The sequence below is a fragment of the Micropterus dolomieu genome, linkage group LG14, assembly GCF_021292245.1.
Source record: "Micropterus dolomieu isolate WLL.071019.BEF.003 ecotype Adirondacks linkage group LG14, ASM2129224v1, whole genome shotgun sequence".
In the NCBI taxonomy this organism is placed as follows: domain Eukaryota; kingdom Metazoa; phylum Chordata; class Actinopteri; order Centrarchiformes; family Centrarchidae; genus Micropterus; species Micropterus dolomieu.
The window spans coordinates 15466710-15487833 of NC_060163.1; the positions used below are offsets into that span (position 1 = coordinate 15466710).

General features: G+C 39.9%; 1 protein-coding gene across 2 annotated transcripts in view; it reads right to left on the reverse strand.

Annotated features, from left to right (window-relative positions):
- Positions 1–635: 635 nt before the first annotated feature.
- The window catches only part of LOC123983583 (zinc finger protein 385B-like), a 146927-nt gene continuing 126438 nt past the window's right edge, over positions 636–21124 (reverse strand). For both annotated transcript variants that reach the window (XM_046069842.1, XM_046069843.1), the window contains 7 exons: positions 16670–16824; positions 13479–13586; positions 8032–8215; positions 2894–3262; positions 2569–2771; positions 2291–2389; positions 636–1543 (listed from right to left, as the gene is read on the reverse strand). In XM_046069842.1, coding sequence (XP_045925798.1) covers positions 1313–1543; positions 2291–2389; positions 2569–2771; positions 2894–3262; positions 8032–8215; positions 13479–13586; positions 16670–16824 — 1349 coding nt within the window. In that variant the 3' untranslated portion in view covers positions 636–1312. The remainder of the gene's footprint in view (positions 1544–2290; positions 2390–2568; positions 2772–2893; positions 3263–8031; positions 8216–13478; positions 13587–16669; positions 16825–21124) is intronic.

Here is a 21124-nt window from a genome sequence, read left to right on the forward strand (position 1 = left end):
TGATGGTTTGGGGTGCCATGTCATCTGCTGGTGTTGGTCCACTGTGTTTTCTGAGGTCCAAGGTCAACGCAGCCGTCTACCAGGAAGTTTTAGAGCACTTCATGCTTCCTGCTGCTGACCAACTTTATGGAGATGCAGATTTCATTTTCCAACAGGACTTGGCACCTGCACACAGTGCCAAAGCTACCAGTACCTGGTTTAAGGACCATGGTATCCCTGTTCTTAATTGGCCAGCAAACTCGCCTGACCTTAACCCTATAGAAAATCTATGGGGTATTGTGAAGAGGAAGATGCGATACGCCAGACCCAACAATGCAGAAGAGCTGAAGGCCACTATCAGAGCAACCTGGGCTCTCATAACACCTGAGCAGTGCCACAGACTGATCGACTCCATGCCACTCCGCATTGCTGCAGTAATTCAGGCAAAAGGAGCCCCAACTAAGTATTGAGTGCTGTACATGCTCATACTTTTCATGTTCATGCTTTTCAGTTGGCCAACATTTCTAAAAATCCTGTTTTTGTATTGGTCTTGTATTGGTCTTAATCATCACAATTAAATGACAAACATTTGAAATATATCAGTCTGTGTGTAATGAATGAATATAATATCCAAGTTTCACTTTTTGAATGGAATTACTGAAATGATGATATTCTAATCATATGACCAGCACCTGTATATGTGCTGTAAAGACACATTTGTTCAGATGCAATACCTCCAGCCTTTGTCTTTTCATAGATGGAGATCAATTATATGAAAGTAGCCAGTTTCACGGGGGAATAACACAATCTGGATTTTACTGATTCAGATTTAGTTATTAAAGTTAAAGCTGGAATGAGATGTTGTACTTGTTCTCCCAGAGTACAACTAGACAGCTCTCAAAGTGAAAGAAATTTGTCAACAAACACTTAGTAACATTTACACAGCCTAGTGTATTAGTCTATTATTGTCTTATAAATAACTAAAAGATGCTTGTCATTATGGCTTCCAGAGGGGTACAGACCCCAGGGAACATGCACTCAACAATTTGTTGAGGGGAAACAGCTGAGCGATGGTCCTTCAGTTTTTTAAGGGGGTGGTCAGTCAGCAGTGAAATCTCAATCCACATCTGTGTATTCTGCATACTGTTCTTATGACTTGAACCTTCCAAATTTGACATGCTGATATGCTGGCCTCGCAGTCGGTTCATAGTGTCCTGGTGTCCCTCACTGGGTCCCATGCTTTGTTCTCACAGGCCAAGATACACTTTTCTGGTAGTCCAGCTTTGACTAGGTCCACTCTACTGTCAGTCCTCTAGGCTAGCTTGGCACATTGCTAGTAAGGAGAGAAGATAATAGGTGCATGTGTGGCCCTCAGAGGTCCTGGGGCAGGCCTAAAGAGCGTGGGGCTGATCAGTGGACCATGGATAAAGGCCGTGGGACCCGGCGGCAGCCGTAGTGCCAAGGGTCCGGAAGCCATGGTGCACAAGGCAGCTGGATTGAGGGGGCTGGTCAGGAACCCTGCCGGCAGGGTCTTGGATAGCTGCTTCTGCAGGGCCAGTTTAGTCTGAAACCAAAGACAAGAGACATTGTCGAAACAATATGTCTAAAGCTATGCTAGCAGTTCTGTGAAGCTGTATGTTCACGTACCGTGTGCTTAGAGTTAAATAATAAAATCAGCATGCTAACAAGTTCACAATGACAATGCTAATAAGCAGATGTTTAGCAGGTATGATAACCATCTTAGTTTAGCATGATCACATGCTAAGATTTGCTAATTAACAATAGATGCAAAGTACAGATAAGGTGCATGGGAATATAATTAGTTTTGTAGGTATTTGGTCATAAATCAAAAAAATTTTAATTTTGACCTGATGTTGGCACTAGGCAGAAAGTTAGATGATCACTACAGTTATTAGAATTGTCTGGGTATCATCAACTTAGGGTAACAAACTTTAATAAGCTTCATTTTGAGGCCTCTAAAATTATGTTAAAACAAGGCACTCATTTTGAAATAGCACAGACTTTTCACATAACAAATTGAGTCACTTATGTATTTGTATCAACCACTTGGCAGCCTTCAGACTTGCAAATATGTTGACAGGTGCCAAGCAGAGCTCACCTTTTGCATCTACTGAGTATGCAGTATGTATTGTATATGTTCTTTCATGACCATGTGCGATGTGGACAAAAATAAACGTAGTTTAATGTGTGTGTGTGTGTGTGTGTGTGTGTGTGTGTGTGTGTGTGTGTGTGTGTATGTATGTGTGTGTGTGTGTGTGTGTGTGAGTGATTGTGTTTGACAAATTCTTACCGCTAAGACAGCACTGGGCTGTACTTTATTATAAGGGGTGAACTTCACCTTGACAGGCTTCCCAGCCAAACGCTCTTTGTGTCTCCTGCTATTCATGTGCTAAAAGGCGGCAGGGATATAAAGAACAGTGATTCAGTCAGGACAGCTCACTAGTAAGCCAAAGAGTAAACAAATTGAGTAGTTTTCCTTGTGGAATACAAAGGTTTTGCCATTTTTAGTTTTCATATAGTGGTCAGTGGTTTTTACAGTAGTAAAATTTGCCAAATTAGGATAAACACCTGCTTTAGCTGTGTCTCTGAGTTGACAGACACCTGGCACATTTCACAGTGAAAAGGCTGGCTGGATACACCCACGACCGCTCTGGTCTTGCTGCCCATTCGCTGTTTAATTCGGCACATGGGCCTGGGTGATGATGTCATCTTGATCCTGCGTTGTGGCTGGCTGCTGGATGGGCCATCAAGCATCTGTTTGTGCTTGGACCCTATTTCATTCCAAACAAAGAGGACGACCATGTGTCAGAATCATAGTTAACATAAAAAATGGTTGTGACATTTTCAGGTCAAATGTTAATTGAAGCAATATCAGTAGCATTGCAGTACATACCACTACAGTGAGCTTCCAACTGGGAGCTAGAATTGACCGTCACTTTGCACGTGGGACAGTGGAGATGTTTTTTGTTGCTTTTGGTCTCCTTAGCCTCGTCCACCTTCACCACCTCCTCCTCACCTCCCGTGAAGCTCCCCTGAGGGCCACAATGTGTGGCCGAACTGGTGGCCGGGCTGCACCCTTCCCCAGGTGGACTGTCTGAAGGTAGATCAAAAAGCTGGGGGCCAGGGGAGATTTGTGGGGACAGCTGAGGAGAACGGAGCAAGATGGAGTCTGTGGATGAGGGCTGTGAGGAAAGAGTGGGCACCAGCAAGCTTCCCTGGCTGCTCTCTGGCTGCTGCTGTGCAGGTTGGGAAGTACTTGGGCCTGTGGATGGATGGATAAAAATAGATGAGCCCAATAACACTCGGTATAACAATATGATATTTATCTTGGCGCTTTATCCAGATAAGAATAAACATTTGTTAATCCAAAATCTAATGTTACTTTTATATAAACAATGAATTTGAGAGCACCCATTGTCATCCCCAAAATACTGTATAGGATTATAGCTGCTTCAATGTCACGCAGCTTGTGAAGTCAGAGAATAATTTTGGATCTTCAGAATTTTGTACTAATTTACTAATGATAAAACATTAAGGTTATATGACAACATTATGATAACAAACAAGCGACATAGAGTTGAAAGAATGCAAACTAAGACAACACAAATGATGAATACCAGATATAAATGCAAAGGATGTGATTGTCAGTGATTACAGCATATCCAGTGGCAGACCGCAGTTTAAGTAATGAATATTCTATAATAATAATCCTTATTTGTAGAGCACTTTTCAAAAACAAGTTACAAAGTGCTTTAACAAGTGTAAAGACAATAATACCCAAGAGACAATAATACAAAAAACATGTCATATATCTATGTGATCTATGTCATATATCCCCTCTGATATCTGTCTTCTCAGTTCCTCATAGGTAAATTTGGTAAGTTCCCCTATAAACATATACACAATAGTTTATGACGTACTAAAATATAGTTGTAATTGGATATAAAGACATTCTTAAGTATTTAACAGTGTACATATTTGTCAACAATTATAACTTCTCCTATGAGGACTAACTTATATTAATACAACTGTGTTACTATATTGTCATTTATTATGAGTGCCCACAGGAGGATATATGGTTGCTGAAAAACACATTAATAAAACACCTAAAACATTATAATGTAAGCTACTAAAACTTGATGTACTAGTTACAATACGAGAGGGAAAAAGTAAACACAGTTGTATAATACATTGATATTTATTCATTTAGTTTACGCTTTTATCCAAAGTGACTTACAATTGCTATTTATGTCTGGGGTCGCACGCCTCTGGAGCAACTAGGTGTTAAGTGTCTTGCACAGGGACAAATTGGTGGATGTGTCAGAGTGGGGAGTTGAACCCGGGTCTCCCGGACCACACCAAAGGCATGTATCTTATCCACTGCCCCATCACCACCCCGTAATACCACAACCACCATCAATGTATAAAAGTATTTCCTTTTCGTATTCTCATCTACTTAATTTTCTTTCTTCTGTGTTTTCTCTCTTTTCTTCTGCCTTCTCAATCATTTCTCCTTTGTCTCCTTGTCTATCTGTCATTTGTTCTCTCCCTCTGTCACCATCAATCAACCATGGCAACCGCCGAATGTAACAAGCTTATCATTGTGTGGTTAGAGGGAAATTGATAGGTGCTGGAAGAAAATGGGAGGGGGGAGATCAATAATGAAAAGCAAAGCTTTTCAGAGTACAAAAAGGAAGATGGTGACATTTGTGTCGGGAAGAATGAGAAGGTGAGTGACAAATGACTGGGGGTAAAAGAAAGCAAAGTTGCTACGCGTACAGCAGCTATTTTGTTGGCAATGTTGTTGAAAAACCAATACCTATAACATTAAGAATATGGATCCAGGCTTGAAGCTACCAATAAGGACAGTCATGTCCTGTATTTTGTCTGGAAATTTGGGAATTTTTAACAAAGCGACAATAGAAAGTTACACATGGTGGGTTTTATAGGCAGATTTGAGTGTTTTTTGGCACAATAACAAGTAAAACTAGATCATGTGCACAAGGACAGTGAAGGTATACCATCGCACATCTTCATTTTTGCGCATATAATTGCAGCACTCTGCACAAAATGGTTGGGTAAAGTGCAATATAAAGTGGGTGACCATCAGTTTATACACTGGAACACTTAAACAACACAATGTAACTCCAAGTCAATCACACTCCTGTGAAATCAAACTGTCCACGTAGGAAGCAACACTGATTGACAATCAATTTCACATGCTGTTGTGCAAATGGAATAGACAACAGGTGGAAATTATAGGCAATTAGCAAGACACCCCCAAATAAAGGAGTGGTTCTGCAGTTGGTGACCACAGACCACTTCTCAGTTCCTATGCTTCCTGGCTGATGTTTTGGTCACTTTTGAATGCTGGCGGTGCTTTCACTCTAGTGGTAGCATGAGACGGAGTCTACAACCCACACAAGTGGCTCAGGTAGTGCAGCTCATCCAGGATGGCACATCAATGTGAGCTGTGGCAAGAAGGTTTGCAGTGTCTGTCAGCGTAGTGTCCAGAGCATGGAGGCGCTACCAGGAGACAGGCCAGTACATCAGGAGACGCGGAGGAGGCTGTAGGAGGGCAACAACCCAGCAGCAGGACCGCTACCTCCGCCTTTGTGCAAGGAGGAGCAGGAGGAGCACTGCCAGAGCCCTGCAAAATGACCTCCAGCAGGCCACAAATGTGCATGTGTCTGCTCAAACGGTCAGAAACAGACTCCATGAGGGTGGTATGAGGGACCGACGTCCACAGGTGGGGGTTGTGCTTACAGCCCAACACTGTGCAGGACGTTTGGCATTTGCCAGAGAACGCCAAGATTGGCAAATTCGCCACTGGCGCCCTGTGCTCTTCACAGATGAAAGCAGGGCACATGAGATAAACGTGACAGAGTCTGGAGACGCCGTGGAGAACGTTCTGCTACCTGCAACATCCTCCAGCATGACCGGTTTGGCGGTGGGTCAGTAATGGTGTGGGGTGGCATTTCTTTGGGGGGCCGTACAGCCCTCCATGTGCTCGCCAGAGGTAGCCTGACTGCCATTAGTTACCGATCCTCAGACCCCTTGTGAGACCATATGCTGCTGCGGTTGGCCCTGGGTTCCTCCTAATGCAAGACAATGCTAGACCTCATGTGGCTGGAGTGCGTCAGCAGTTCCTGCAAGAGGAAGGCATTGATGCTATGGACTGGCCCACCCGTTCCCCAGACCTGAATCCAATTGAGCACATCTGGGACATCATGTTTCGCTCCATCCACCAACGCCACGTTGCACCACAGACTGTCCAGGAGTTGGCGGATGCTTTAGCCCAGGTCTGGGAGGAGATCCCTCAGGAGACCATCTGCCACCTCATCAGGAGCATGCCCAGGCGTTGTAGGGAGGTCATACAGGCACGTGGAGGCCACACACACTACTGAGCCTCATTTTGACTTGTTTTAAGGTGTGGTTTAGTGTGGTTTTCCACTTTGATTTTGAGTGTGACTCCAAATCCAGACCTCCATGGGTTGATAAATTTATTTCCATTGATAATTTTAGTGTGATTTTGTTGTCAGCACATTCAACTATGTAAAGAAAGGAGTATTTAATGACATTATTTCATTCATTCAGATCTAGGATGTGTTATTTTAGTGTTCCCTTTATTTTTTTGAGCAGTATACTTATTAAAGGCCTGCTTATTTGCCACTACTGACTCAAAACTCTACTTAAGCTACACTATTTTGCCAAAAGTTTTAGGACACCCCTCCGCATCATTGAATTCAGGTGTTCCAATCACATCTTTGGCATTAGGTGTATAATATCAAGTACCTACGCATGCAGACTGCTTCTACAAACATTTACAATAATTCCATTGGTGAAATTTCCTCACTACTGAATATTCCACGGTTAACTGTTAGTGGTATTATAACAAAGTGGAAGCGATTGGAAACAACAGAAACTCAGCCACGAAGTGGTAGGCCACATAAAATAACAGAGCGGAGTCAGCGCATGCTGAGGCGCAGAGTCAATATCTACAGACCTCCAAATGTCAGGTGGCCTTCGGTTTAGCTCAAGAACAGTGTGTAGAGAACTTCATGAAATGGCCCAGCAGCTGCATCCAAGCCTTACATCACCAAGTGCAACGCAAAGCATCAGATGTAGTGGTGTAAAGCACGTTTCACTGGACACTAGAGCAGTGGAGACGTGTTCTCTGGAGCGACGAGTCACGCTTCTCTGTCTGGCAATCCAATGGACGAGTCTGGGTTTGGTGATTACCAGGAGAACAGTACTCGCCTGACTGCATTGTGCCAAGTGTAAGGTTCGGTGGAGGGGGGATTATGGTGTGGGGTTGTTTTTCAGGGGTCGATGTCATTAACCTTAATGTGCATGTAAAGGCAGGCAATCCAAAACTATTGGCAAGATAGTGTATATTTCAACATCTACACAGGTATGAATCTTCAAAAAAACTGCAGTTAGAAAGATATTTGCTTACATTTCTGTGCATCTGCGATGCTATTTTTTGCTACTAGCATTAGCCACTGCTAATGCCTCCTGTACGACTGTTCTCAGCAATTTGTGCTGGTCTTCTCTGCCTCAGGGTCTCCACTCTTTTAATCTTCTGCTGTTTAGTTTGATTTTGACAAGAAAACATGTAGGCACACACGACATCTCAACTTCTGGCCCATTTTCTACACCCTTTGAAATGTCCATTTTTAAAGTGACAACACATTTCATAATAGGAACAGGGAGCTGTAAGTGGGAGTTGTGTTGAGCCACTGTTGATTTAAAACCAAAAATCTAAATTAAAAGGAAGTAACATAACTACATCCATCCTCAGATAGCATCTCTTTTTAAGAGCTTTAGGGCATCTCATCTTGGAGAATGTCTTAGCCTGATGGGAGTAATTGCCTATCTGACAGAGCCAATGATAGCAGGACAGGTAATAGCTGGTAATTAGCCAGCTGAGTGGCAGCTACCAAGCCTTAGTGCTTACGTCTCTCCAATTCCCACTAATTACTCAGAGGATGGAGAGAGGGGCGCCTTTAAAAAAAGCCAGACTTGTACCTGTTATATCTTTCAAATGCGAGTATGTGGGCACCGTTCCTCCTCCCATCTTCCCCTTCTCTCTGTCTCTGTCTTTTCCTGTTGTGGATGAACTGTGTCCGTTCTTCTGCCGGTTCCTCTGGGTCTCCAAAGCCTTTAGCTTGCGAGCATGTTTGTGACCTTTGTAGTGGGCCTCTGCCTGGGTCTGACCATGACACACACACACACACACACACACGCACACACGAGCAGAACAAACAGGAGAAAGTCAGTGTAGAGTATATGAACAGAAATAATTACATGATTAAATTAGAGAAGGCCAGCATGGAATCAGTAAACTGTAATATTTCCATCTGTTCCGTCTATTTGGCTTCAAATGCTCCCGTGGAGTTAGGGAGATGCGATTGAGCATTTGACTCGGAGGAAGAGTCACATCACCGTGTTGGTCATCATTGTCATGGTTGTGCACAAATGAGTATCATTTGGACTCATGGCATCTCATGACCATCCTCTGAGCTCACTGGCTCATCTCGCCACTGATTTGTTCTGACACAAAATGGCCTGAGTTTGCCAACCTGCAACACAAAATGACCTATGTGCCTTCCTCTGTGAGAGAAAACACATTTGTGGGCAGCGCGACAACAGATGCACGCAAATTTGGGATCCTAAAATGGCTCTGCATGGCTGTAGATAAAGCATGATGTACTCTACAAAGGGAGATCAGCTTCCAGCAAGTAGAAGCACACCAACAGTGAAACAACACCACAGAAGCATGGTAATCCACACACACACACACACAATATTTCCACACAGCACATCAAATCTATACATTTTAAATTAGCTACTTAGCTTCAGGAAACAGAGTAAAGCCTTTTGTTAATTATTTCATTATACATCTCCAGATATCTTCGTGTTCATTTTTCAATAACATTTTCTAGGACAATTAAGCAAACTCCATCTGCTGATCAAGACCTGAGTGGCAGTTAAAAGCAAGCGAATCTTAGGTTTGTCATTCAATACTGAACTACAACAGTGCACTAAATAGACTGTAGATCTCTGCGAGGCCTGGTATTACCAATTGGCGTATGAATAACACGCCTTGTCTTAAGTAATTTAATGTGTTATCGCAATGCCTTTTTTGCTTGCCATTTTACACCACTGGAGGCCGGTGTTTATGTCCCATATGAAACCAAAAGTCAACGCTGACTTATTTTAATTTGTTAACTTAACGTACATAGGTAACTTGACTGGCAAAACTAATGTACTTACCTACCGGCCGGTCAAGAGGAGCGAGAAGTCAGCAGTCAATTGTGGTTTAAAAAAAGAGCAGTCAATAAAAAAGGTTTTTCTTTTAATTTTCAAATTGTGAATTACTGGAACCACGGGAGGTCCTTAAGCATACAGTCATAAATGTGTACAAACATTGTTAGGCTGATGGGTCCGGTAGTATGTGAGATTAGCTGCAGCCAGATACACACACAAACACATACACACGACCAAACACATGATCCCTTCGAGGCTTACGCCTAATGGGAGATACTAAAAATGTTAACAGATGAAGAAATACATTAGTGTAAATAGACCTTGTTCACAGCAGACATTTTGAATTTTCATAGTAGGAATAGCACAGATAAATAGTGGCTCTGTTCAATGTTCAAATGCATGAACAATACCAGGACTCTGAAGCATTATTTTGATTATTTACAGCTTTGCTTTCCTACTGTGACATGTCAGAGTATCTTCTGTAAAAAACAGAAGATAATCTACTCTCGGAAATTTCGAATAGCTTCAGCAACTTGAGCAAACTATCCATGACATCAAGTGTACAGAACAAGGAGAAGTTGAAGGATACGTCTGGTGACATTCTATATTTTTCTTACATGTGCAAAGCACATGGGCAATGTAATTTTTTAAAATTCAGTTTCACATACATCGTACAGGCAATTAAACTCACTAGAGCACCAAATGTGTATTAATCTGCCACTGAAAATAGTCCCTAACAAATGGTTTATTTATTCCTGTTTAAATAACATGCTAAAATGCCACAGTTTTCTTTTCATGGGATTTGTCAACAATAAGAAAAATATTAAACATAACCAGCCTAATCCTTTAAGAGCACACATTTTCGCAGCACTAGTGCCTTTCTGTATATGAAAGACACAAGTACACACCCTAAATCAACAGAGTCTGAGTTTGGAACAGTGTAACAAGACTTCAAGTATCTAGCTTCACATGAGGCAGTTCGATAATTTGTCATTGCTCAAATTATCTGTACAAGTTTCCAGGCACACACTGTACACAGTGCAGCCTCTGAGCACAGTGTGCAGAGCCAATCTGTTAGTGACTGTGTGCGTAGAGTAGTGGGGTACAATTCTGCCCATCAACACTTTGCATAAAGCTTGGGCTGCTACACAAACAGAAAGGGTACCACCGTGGGTCAAAGTGTCTGGTGGGGAATACAGGGCTGAGCAAAGGGTGTACGACCCCTTTGGCTACGTTGAATGTCAGTGCACACTGACCATTCAGCGTGATTTTCAACTGAGCCAGAGGGAGGAATCTGCCCCCATCTGCATACCAGCATACTATCTGGCATGCCAGCATAGTATGAGTTCACTATGTTCCACCATAGTAACTTACAGAGAGAATAACATATACAACATGTAGAATAAAACAAAGATCTTCTGTTAGACACCTGAAGGAGACTTTCAGGACCTCGACTCAAGAAGCTTTAAGCCTTCTCACACCACTGATGCCTGAACCCTTCATACACAGTGAGCAACAACTATCCTTCACAAAAGGGCAGCAACATTAGAATATTATGTGTGATACTTCAGGCTTAAATCTTTCATGCTTTTTTCAGTGCGTTTAGCAGCCATAAAGGAATAATTAGAAAAGTTACAAGTCTATTCTTTTTATATGCACATCGCTTGTGTAATATACAGGTGCTGGTCATATAATTAGAATATCATTCAAAAAGTGAAACTTGTATAATGTATACATTCATTCCACACAGACTGATATATTTCAAGTGTTCATTACTTTTAATTTTGATGATTATAACTGACAACTAATGAAAACCCCAAAATCAGTATCTCAGAAAATTTGAATATTGTGAAAAGGTTCAATATTGAAGACACCTGGTGCCACACTCTAATCAGCTAATTAACTCAAAACACCTGCAAAGGCCTTTAAATGGTCTCTCAGTCTAGTTCTGTAGGCTACACAATCATGGGGAAGACTGCTGACTTGACAGTTGTCCAAAAGACAACAATTGACACCTTGCACAAGGAGGGTAAGACACAAAAGGTCATTGCTAAAGAGGCTGGCTGTTCACGGAGCTCTGTGTCCAAGCACATTAACCCTATAGAAAATCTATGGGGTATTGTGAAGAGGAAGATGCGATACGCCAGACCCAACAATGCAGAAGAGCTGAAGGCCACTATCAGAGCAACCTGGGCTCTCATAACACCTGAGCAGTGCCACAGACTGATCGACTCCATGCCACGCCGCATTGCTGCAGTAATTCAGGCAAAAGGAGCCCCAACTAAGTACTGAGTGCTGTACATGCTCATACTTTTCATGTTCATACTTTTCAGTTGGCCAACATTTCTAAAAATCCTGTTTTTGTATTGGTCTTAAGTAATATTCTAATTTTCAGAGATATTGAATTTGGGATTTTTATTAGTTGCCAGTTTTAATCATCACAATTAAATGAAATAAACATTAGAAACATATCAGTCTGTGTGTAATGAATGAATATAATATCCAAGTTTCACTTTTTGAATGGAATTACTGAAACAACTTTTTGATGATATTCTAATTATATCACCAGCACCTGTATATGTGTGTTAAAGATCTCATTTTCACAGTCATCCATCTTGTCTTCATACTGAACAAAGAGCTCCAGCTTTCCATTATTTAGGGACATTATATAGTCTATTGTAGAAGCAAAGAATGCCACAATATTTTTTTTATTTAATGAGCAACTAAATATCAAATTGTGAAATTTAACCACTATTGAAGAATTAACATTGACATTTAATTACCACTGAATTTAAGGCACTGAAATATTAAACCTTGGAAACCATCTGTATTTATGTGGTTAGAATGCCATGCCAGTCTTTCGGTCCACCACTTTGGTCTGGACTGAAATACCTTGTCAGCTATAAACTGTCATGTAATTTCGCACAGACATTCACGTAGAAGGAATCCTAATGACTTTGGTGACAATGACTGCCATATATCTTCATCACAGCTATGAAAACATGGATATTGTTTTATATAACAACTAATATTCAGCATGATAGCCTACTGTTAAATCATGTTAAAATGTTAGCTTTGGTTAAACTTACATATTAATTTAAATAATAATAGGATTCATAATTGTGTTGAACTATGGATGGCAAGCTGAAACTGAGTTTTCCAATAAAAAAAATAAATAATCAATGACTGTGAAAATGAAACCAACTATATGTACTACCCAAGCAGTGGGTATAAAATATGAAAAGACTCTAAATATTCAGAACTATTCCTTTAGTCAATTTTCTTTGTCAAGTGCAAATTCCAGCCCTGGTGGGACCTGGTACCTGCCTGTAACCTGGCATCCAACTCCTGGGTCAAACAGCACTCTCAGCTCAGCTGCAGGTAACACAGAGAGGAGGAGGAGACAGCCTGTTAGAAAACAGACTCCTGACAATATCGCTGTATGACCAAATGTACAGAGCAGAGAGAAAATGACGACATAAGGGTTGTATGATGTGCTCGCGCCAGTGTCTTGCTTCCTTCAAGTTTTAAAACTGACACAACGAAGAGTCATTGTCATTCCGGCAGGTTACTCCTAACAATATAAATGCAAATATGTATAAACGAAGTCCATAGGAATGGGAGCCAAATGAATATGAATAGGGAGGTGTGATAGGGAGAACAAAGCAACAGAACTGACTGGTTTACTTTTAAGAACCCAGTGGCCGAGTAGAAAAACGGAAGCCGAATAGAAATATATCGTTACTGATGAGACTGATAAAGAATGTCCTGCTTCAAGATTGATTTTAGACCCATAGGATGCAAAAATATGATATGTGATGCAAATATGTGGACGCTTCACTGCAAAAATAATCAAAAGATGAACTTTAGATGACAGTTCATGAGACAATAAGTCATGTTTGTGTTTTGAAGTATGAACGTTGTTTAGAAAAGCCTACTCTCAGCAAACATCAAGAGGGTCAGAGGGTCTCACAGTGAGTGAGATAATGTTGATTCAACACTCCCTTCACTTTCTTATATAAAAACTAGAGCTGATTGGTCAAAGGTATTTTTCCCCTTTCCTGCAGTGAATTAAAAAGATATATCAGACCTTTCTTTGGGCTTTTGTTTTATCCTGTTTATTAGATGAAAGCTCAAGGAAAGAAACCAAAACTTTTTCCTCTATGATATGAGAAAGCATTGAACAAGAGTGACTGTAGACTTACAGTGGAGTTGAAGCGCAGGTGACAGATGTTACAGGAGATGATGGGTTTCTTCTTGGGTGGAGCCACGCCAAAGGTGTGGTTGATCACTGCCTTCTGCACCGGGTCCATCTACAAGGTGAAAACAGACAAAAACACACATACATAAACAGGTTAGTCCTGCTTCATGCTCCCTCTAATAGACATTACAGTATAATAAGGATGAAGTTGGCGATACCTTTTGGTTTCAGAGAGTAGTGCAAACAGGCAATTTCAGTAAAGCAGTAACCCTACAATGACACAAATGCCATAAGGAAAAATGACATGTAACATTTTAGGGGCATCCTGTTGCATTAAAGGTCTAAGACCCAGTTCAAGTCTGGCCTTTAGGATCTTCGTTCCCAGTCACCCCTCCTCTCTACATTACTATTGCTCCTATTTTACTACTGTCCTTATCTCCTGCCATCTCTCCATGATCAAAGAATAGCAACAATATTAACAAAAAAAGACTTAAAAACTTAAATGATGAGGGTGTTTGTGACGTTGTCCTCTTCAGAAAATGTATTTGTCACAATTTTAACTTTTAACCCACACACTCACTAATATGCATAACATTTTCAGTGGTGAGAAAATGTGACTTAAATCATTTATTTTTAATCAAGGCCTGCTGAGTTGAGCTGAGTAATTTGTTCGAGAACATTATTCAATGAAAGTATAAAAGAAAAAAGTGTTTGAGATACTAACAAATTTCCTTACCATCAATAAAATGGAATTTAGTACAAAACCCTGTTCTGTAACAGATACATTTTTTTTAACATTAATAACATTTTAAGCAAATAGCTTTCTGTCCCTGTTAGGACATGTTTTATTGTGTTTTTGGGTCGAATTACTTAAATACAGTGCATTTCAATTTGTTGTCATGCTGTGTTCTTAGTATCATTGACTTTTATCATCTTTTTATCTTTCACTTGATTATGAGGCCCAGAATGAGCACACATATCCAAACTTTTAATCATTATTAATATTCTCCACACTACCTCATCCTCTTTCAGATCAGTGATGAACAACTTGTCAGTGCTGATTTGAGTGATTTTTTATTGTGATTTAATGAAATATTGCACGTTGTGATCATGATGCCGGGGTAGACAAGCAATCGAATGCTACAACACAAAAATGAAAAGAAAAAAAATAATTAAATAAAAATCTGTTATCTGTGGCTGTTGCAGGACTTGTATAAGCACAGTCAATCATTTCATTCGATCCAAATGAAATGACTGGCTGGTCTGCCTGCCTGTCTTCCTGCGCGCACTCTGCCTGTACGCTCGCTGTACATGAAAATGTGTTTTGGAGGAGTGTCTTTGGAGGGAGACTTGGAAGCGAGGTTGGGATTTTTTCAGTTGGATACCTTCAAAATCTAGCTCACCTACCATAGCTTTAAACATGGATTTAATTGGTGAAGGGAGATTTGTCGTCATAAGCCAAAAATTAATGCTACATAATGCTAAGGTTTTGAAGAATTACATTTATTTTAAAATAATAAATACTGAAGACAGTTCTGAATTCACACTTTTTAAATAACGCTATTTCATTTTTTTTTTTTTTATCCCTATGGTGCAGCTGTGTTTGTCAAGTCATATTTTTAGCATTAGGTGTCAGTCAGGAATCCCTTCCCAGCCACCCACATGCCTGATACATTTAGCACGTTCCTCAGATGTGTGTAATTAAGGGTTAAAGCTAAATGTAGACTATGAAAGTCTTACACTTCATTATTTAGAGCCAGACCAAACATATATGTGTCTGTGTGTGTGTGTGTGTTTGAGAGAAGTGTTATATTTGGGATGTCTGAATTATATTTTTACCACTGATCAGAGCCAAGTAATATTTAGAATCTGCCAATGCAGTCCTGATGCAATATTTATATTTTCCTACATAACATGGCCACAAAGTGCACGTTTATAAAAGACATCATTGATGGTTCAACAGTTCTACTTCCTTTAATAGATTACCTTTGTTAAACAAAATAAAAAGACAGAGGTTAGACTTACAAACAATCACAATAAAGCAAAAAATTTGAATAACCTTTAAAATAATATTGTCTGTTTCCTTTATGCCAGAGGTCACTAACATGAGAATGTAGGAAAGCGGTAGTCTACTATATAAGAGGGAATGAAAGAGAAGGCCATGACCCGACCCCGGATAAGCAGATGAAGATGGATGGATGGATGGATGGATGGATGGATGGATGGATGAAAGAGAAGAGGAGTTATTAAAGCTGTTCATTTGTTAAGATGTGTTGAGTGTTTATTCTAAAATTGGTTGGGACTACAATCACTTCAAGCTACACTTCTGAAACTGTGCACTTTATTTTAGTTTACTTAAATTTAGAGTTTATTATTAGAGTAGTTATTTACCATCTCTCCAGTTTGATGTGAAAACTGAAAGGAAATGTTGTTGAAATATTATTTGATTTGACAGTCAGTCGTTGACTAAAAACATGTTGATACATCTATACGTTATGACACTGAATGATAACGCAGGTTAGTCGTTATGATGTTCCGGACCTTTGCTTCGGGAAATTTTCAGTAACTGGACCTCTTTGAATTTTAATTGAATACCCCTGCTTTATACTCTTTGCTAATGTTAGTGTTCTAGTCATCCAGTCAATATTAACAAGCTACAGAACTTTAATCAACCAAGTAAGTGAGCTTAACTGACAAGACAGCGAGTTGTTCTGTTCTAATGTGTCATTTGGACTTAATTTATTTGAAGCCATAACACGTCATGTGATGTTTAAAATGCTAATAATAATAGCTTTATTTGTATACGTATGTTTGACTCCAAGTGGACCTGACTGCAAATGACACACTTGGGTCAAGTCTGATTTATTATTTAGTTTAAGGGGTTGAGTGCAGGATTAAAATATTGTGATCTCAGATTTTAATACAAGATTTCTTTACATCTTTGGGTATTTTTAATAGTGATCTTGTAAAGAGATGACGGAAAACAAGTCTGTACTCAAACCAGAGACATTGCAGTTCATGGTCAGCACTTTAAACCCCCAAGCCACACAGAGCACCCCATTTCAGTTTAGTTTGATGTAAAACACTCATTAATCTTTCCTTAAGATTCCGTTTGGGGCTGGAATCACTTTTTGAGTGCCCATTGTAGCTTAATGTGCGATGTGTGTACATGAAAAATGTGATATGGATTCTTACCGAGTTGAAATTGGGAAAGAGGCTGAGCGGCGAGGAGCTGTTGACCCTGAGCGGCAGGAAGTGCTCCAGCTGGGCATGAGTCTGGGGCTGGAGGGGTCGACCTGGCAGAGACAGGGAGCCCAGGAGTGGGTGGACATGGCTCTGGGAGAGGGCACCTACAGGAGAAAAGATCACATTTGAGTAAACACATCATTGCGACAACTGTTTTCTTTAACTCCTGCTTCATCCTGTTCAGATTCTCTATCTTAAACACGTGTGAATTTGCAGGGAGATAAATCGCCCTTATACACACGCAAGAGGGTAAAGACAGAGTTTAGCACACCGCATATGACATCAACACCCATTCCCACAGTGACTGATTCACTCAGTAAAGCTTTAATGACTTCAGTAATGGCAGGGGATAAATGATGAGAGGCTTTGTGTGGCCTTTTCCCGCTTTACAAGTCCATAGTTTATCTTGACAAATGTCTCTGGCCTTTAAACACAACACTAGTGTGTGTAATTGTGTGGTTTTGTTCTTCCTCAGATCCTGCAAATTAGTCAATCAATATAAAGAGAAAAGAATTGCAAGGGGCTTTTAAGACAAAAAGCAAATAAAGACTATACTTGCTTTTGGTGCTCTCCAATTTTCTGTCTTCTCGCATACATTACTTTACCTCTATAGTGTTTGTTTTGATGCATCCCACAGCAATTTCACAAACACATTTTGCTCTGAAATCTCCTTTCACATGACCTCTCATCTTATCACGCTTCATTTTGGTTGGCCTAAATGCTTTCAGACTGCTCATGCTTTAAAGAGCACACCGGCACTGACCTTTGTCTAGACCCAAAGTAAACAGTAGTGCGCTCACATTAAAATGCGTCAGTGTCTTACATAAGTATGGTAATTGCAGAAGGTTTGTAATGCCTGTATGCTGAAAGTCCTGAGGTTTGTTAAGTTAAAAGGTCATGTGTAAAATGACATGGTAAGTAAGCAGTGGATCTGGATTGAATTTATATGTGGTTGTTGTGTTTGTTTTGATGATGTAAAGGCTGTTCCTTTAGATATTTAGCAACAGGAATAGTAACATTGAAGCAAAAATTTGTGTGGCATGAAAACTTGGGCTTCTTTAGTGCAAGGAAACCAGATGTTCTTGGCGATAATTCCAACTTGCACTATTATTGTATATATTTTTCACATTTAGTGTATAGTCCTAGTTTTTAGTTTAAGTTAATTTTCTCTAAATTTGAGGTATTTCTTTTTATGATTCTATTTACTTATTTAGCCCCCCCCACACACACACACCTCTCTCTTTCTCTCTCACACACACACACACTCAACTGATATTAAAGGAAAACTTGCAGTGTGTTGATTTTCATGATTTTCAATGTATTACAGTAAGTTGTTTTGCAATGGGTTGTGGTAAAATTAAACAGCTGCTTTTCTCTCTCTTGTTTGTGGTTTCTTATAGTTTCCAGAATTTTACTGTTGAAACTCCTTTTAGGAAACAAATGTTTGATCAAAATATCTTGAACAAAATGTGGGATGGGAAAACCAGGCACACTGCAAATAGCTGTCTTTTCTCTTTTCCAATACAATATCAAGTATTTTTCTTCCATTTGAAAGACAGAGCTTGACTTGGTAGGGATTTAATGTTTGATGATTGAGGGTGGAAGGGAGGTTTGGCCTTGACGGGACAGAAAATGCCAAGAGGAGTCTGATGAGACCGCTGAAGAGAGAGCACTGGCTGGTAGGAGGAACGTTCTGCATAGAAGACATGAATGAAATTGACTGATGAAGCCAGAAGGATTAGCATACCAGATGACAACTGGATGATGGAGAGAGATGACTCACTAACTTTAGATTTTGGAAAGATATGCAAGGAATCCACACTGTACATTTAACCTTACTGAGAAATGAATCTCTTTCTGTGAAGAAATAAATTTTTCTTACATGAATTTCAAAGACAAGAGAAGAATTCAATACATTGGTATATGCTGACGTTTGCAGCATATACCACCAAAACATGGATTATGAATAAGTGTACTGTTCATGAACACCTAGAGATTTTCTCTAAATACTGCAGACAGTGAGTACAGTCAGTGTTAAAGTTGAAGTCTAATTATGTTATCATAAAACTGAAAAGCACAGCAACAAGAAAAGCAATTTTCTGCTTCGTTCACCTCTGGATTTCAGGTTTTATCTCTGGGGATGAGGTAGGTTTGAAAGTCCTTGAGCATTAGCATATTTGTACAAATCTGGTCCCACATTCAAAAAGGTTCTTAAAGCCTGAGCAAAGCAGAGAGACATGATAGCAGAGGAAGGGGAAGCGAAAAGAAAAACAACCGCTGCAGATTCAAAACACGCTCAAAGAAATTTTATGAACAGTACCTGCAGAGGGAATACTTAATACAGGCACATGGTTTTAGGAATCATATAAAAAGAGGTTAGAGAGAGATAAAAGATGTTGTTCAATGCAGGTGACCCAGGATTTACTTTAGGCGACAACGAATAGAGCAGGCACAGTGGATGTAACACACCACAGCATCTGTCTTTTTTATCTTCACCTTTTTTCTGACAGTGAAAATGGCAAAAGATAAAAAGCCTGCTGTAATTTGTTTTAAACTGTAAAAAAATTGTTTGATTTTTAGCATTTTTAACGTTCACCATGTTAGCACACAAACTAACATTAGCTAATTAGCACTGAATACAAAGGATAGCTAAGGCTGATAGGAATGTGATTAGTTTTGAAGGTATTTGGTCTTAAACCAAACAATTGGGGAAATCAAAATGTTCACCTTATTATGGATCAAGATGAAAGTTGACGAATCACCAAAGTTATTACAGTTCATCCTGTGGGGGACATGAATGTCTGTACCAGATTTTATGTTGATACCTAACCTCATGGTGGCCCTACAGGAAAAGTCAGGGGATCAACAGAGTCATTAGGCTTCATCATCTGGGCACCATGAATGTCTGTACAAAATGTCATCAGTTGTTGAGATATTTTCAGCCTGGATGGAAGTGGAGGACTGACTGACCAACTGTCACTGCCATAGAGCCACACTGCCAGCCAGGTTAAAATGTATTTACAATAAGAATAAAAAAATTGTGGATCCATCAAATTTTAATTTTACGTTCTGGGAATCGAATCACTAAAAAGATGAATAACTAAAATAACTGCTGCACACCAGTGAGGGATTAACCTCAGGCCAGCACTACATCACAATCTCAAACCAGACAGACACAAAACTGAACAAACTGAAACTGCCTGTCTGGAACGCTGAATAGCAAACACAAAGAAAAGGGAATTTCTATCTGATTCAAAGCCAGAAATTGGCAGTTATATTTCTACACTACAGAGAATATGACCAAAAAAACAGACAATCACCACAATCAAAATACAGAGAAAGGACAAACAAGTCTTGGCTACCAAAAAAAGACTACAGGTAGGTTTAAAACTCCAATGTTGAGCGAAAGACAGAGATGCGAGAAATGATTAATGTATGGAGAAATCTTGCCTCCATAATCTGTAACCTTTGAGTAAAAAACAGGACTGCATGTTGGGGGACAGCTAATGCTATAATGAACTCCGAATCAACCTAATAAAGCCAAGTTGTTATATCTTAATCTTTATCAAACATAGCTGTCTTTTAGCAGTTTATTCTGTTTATTCAGTGATTTATTCAGTGATTTACAGGCACTCCAACCATGTACTATTTAGATTAGAATTTCAAATGAGTTGAGGGATTAAAGATGATTATTACTGTTTATTTGATCCTGCATGTGTCGTGTGCACCAAAAATCTCCCTGGAAAAGACACGCATACACAAAAACACACTGAAGTAACATGTGTTTACTCATTTGATTTGTTTGTGATGAATTCCAATTTCATCTAAGTGCTCCACCAGGACCGGATCCCAATAGTTTATTGAATTGCGTTACACTAAATAGAGAGCGAATGACAGAGTAGTGAGAAATGAGAGACAGAGTTAGAGAGAGAGAGACAGAACCATGGGCTGATGAGTTTTTTACCCTCTGCTAGGCCGATGTGCTTAATCTGCCTTTCAGTATGACTTTTGGGGACATTGATTCCCTCTCCTACACAAATCTGAAATTGATCTCATTAATCTCCTACGCATACATTCACAAAACACGATGTTTAATTAACTGAATTTTGAGCTGAAAAATCTAGAATCTGTGAGAGCATCATCAGGCAACAAGAAGAACATGCTTCTGACAGGACTGTCCCTTTCAAGCTACCCGTCTCGACTGCATCCAAAAAGTGTCACAAAAGCTTCCAGATAGACTAAAGCATGTGTTAGCCAGCAGGCCTTGATTAGTTTTTATAAATAGTCACTCATCACTTTGAGAACTTCATGAACTCGAACTCATGAACTCAATTACTGTACCCATAACCTAAAATGAAAAGGTTGAGTAGAGGGATTTAGTAAACCATTTATAGGAAATAACCT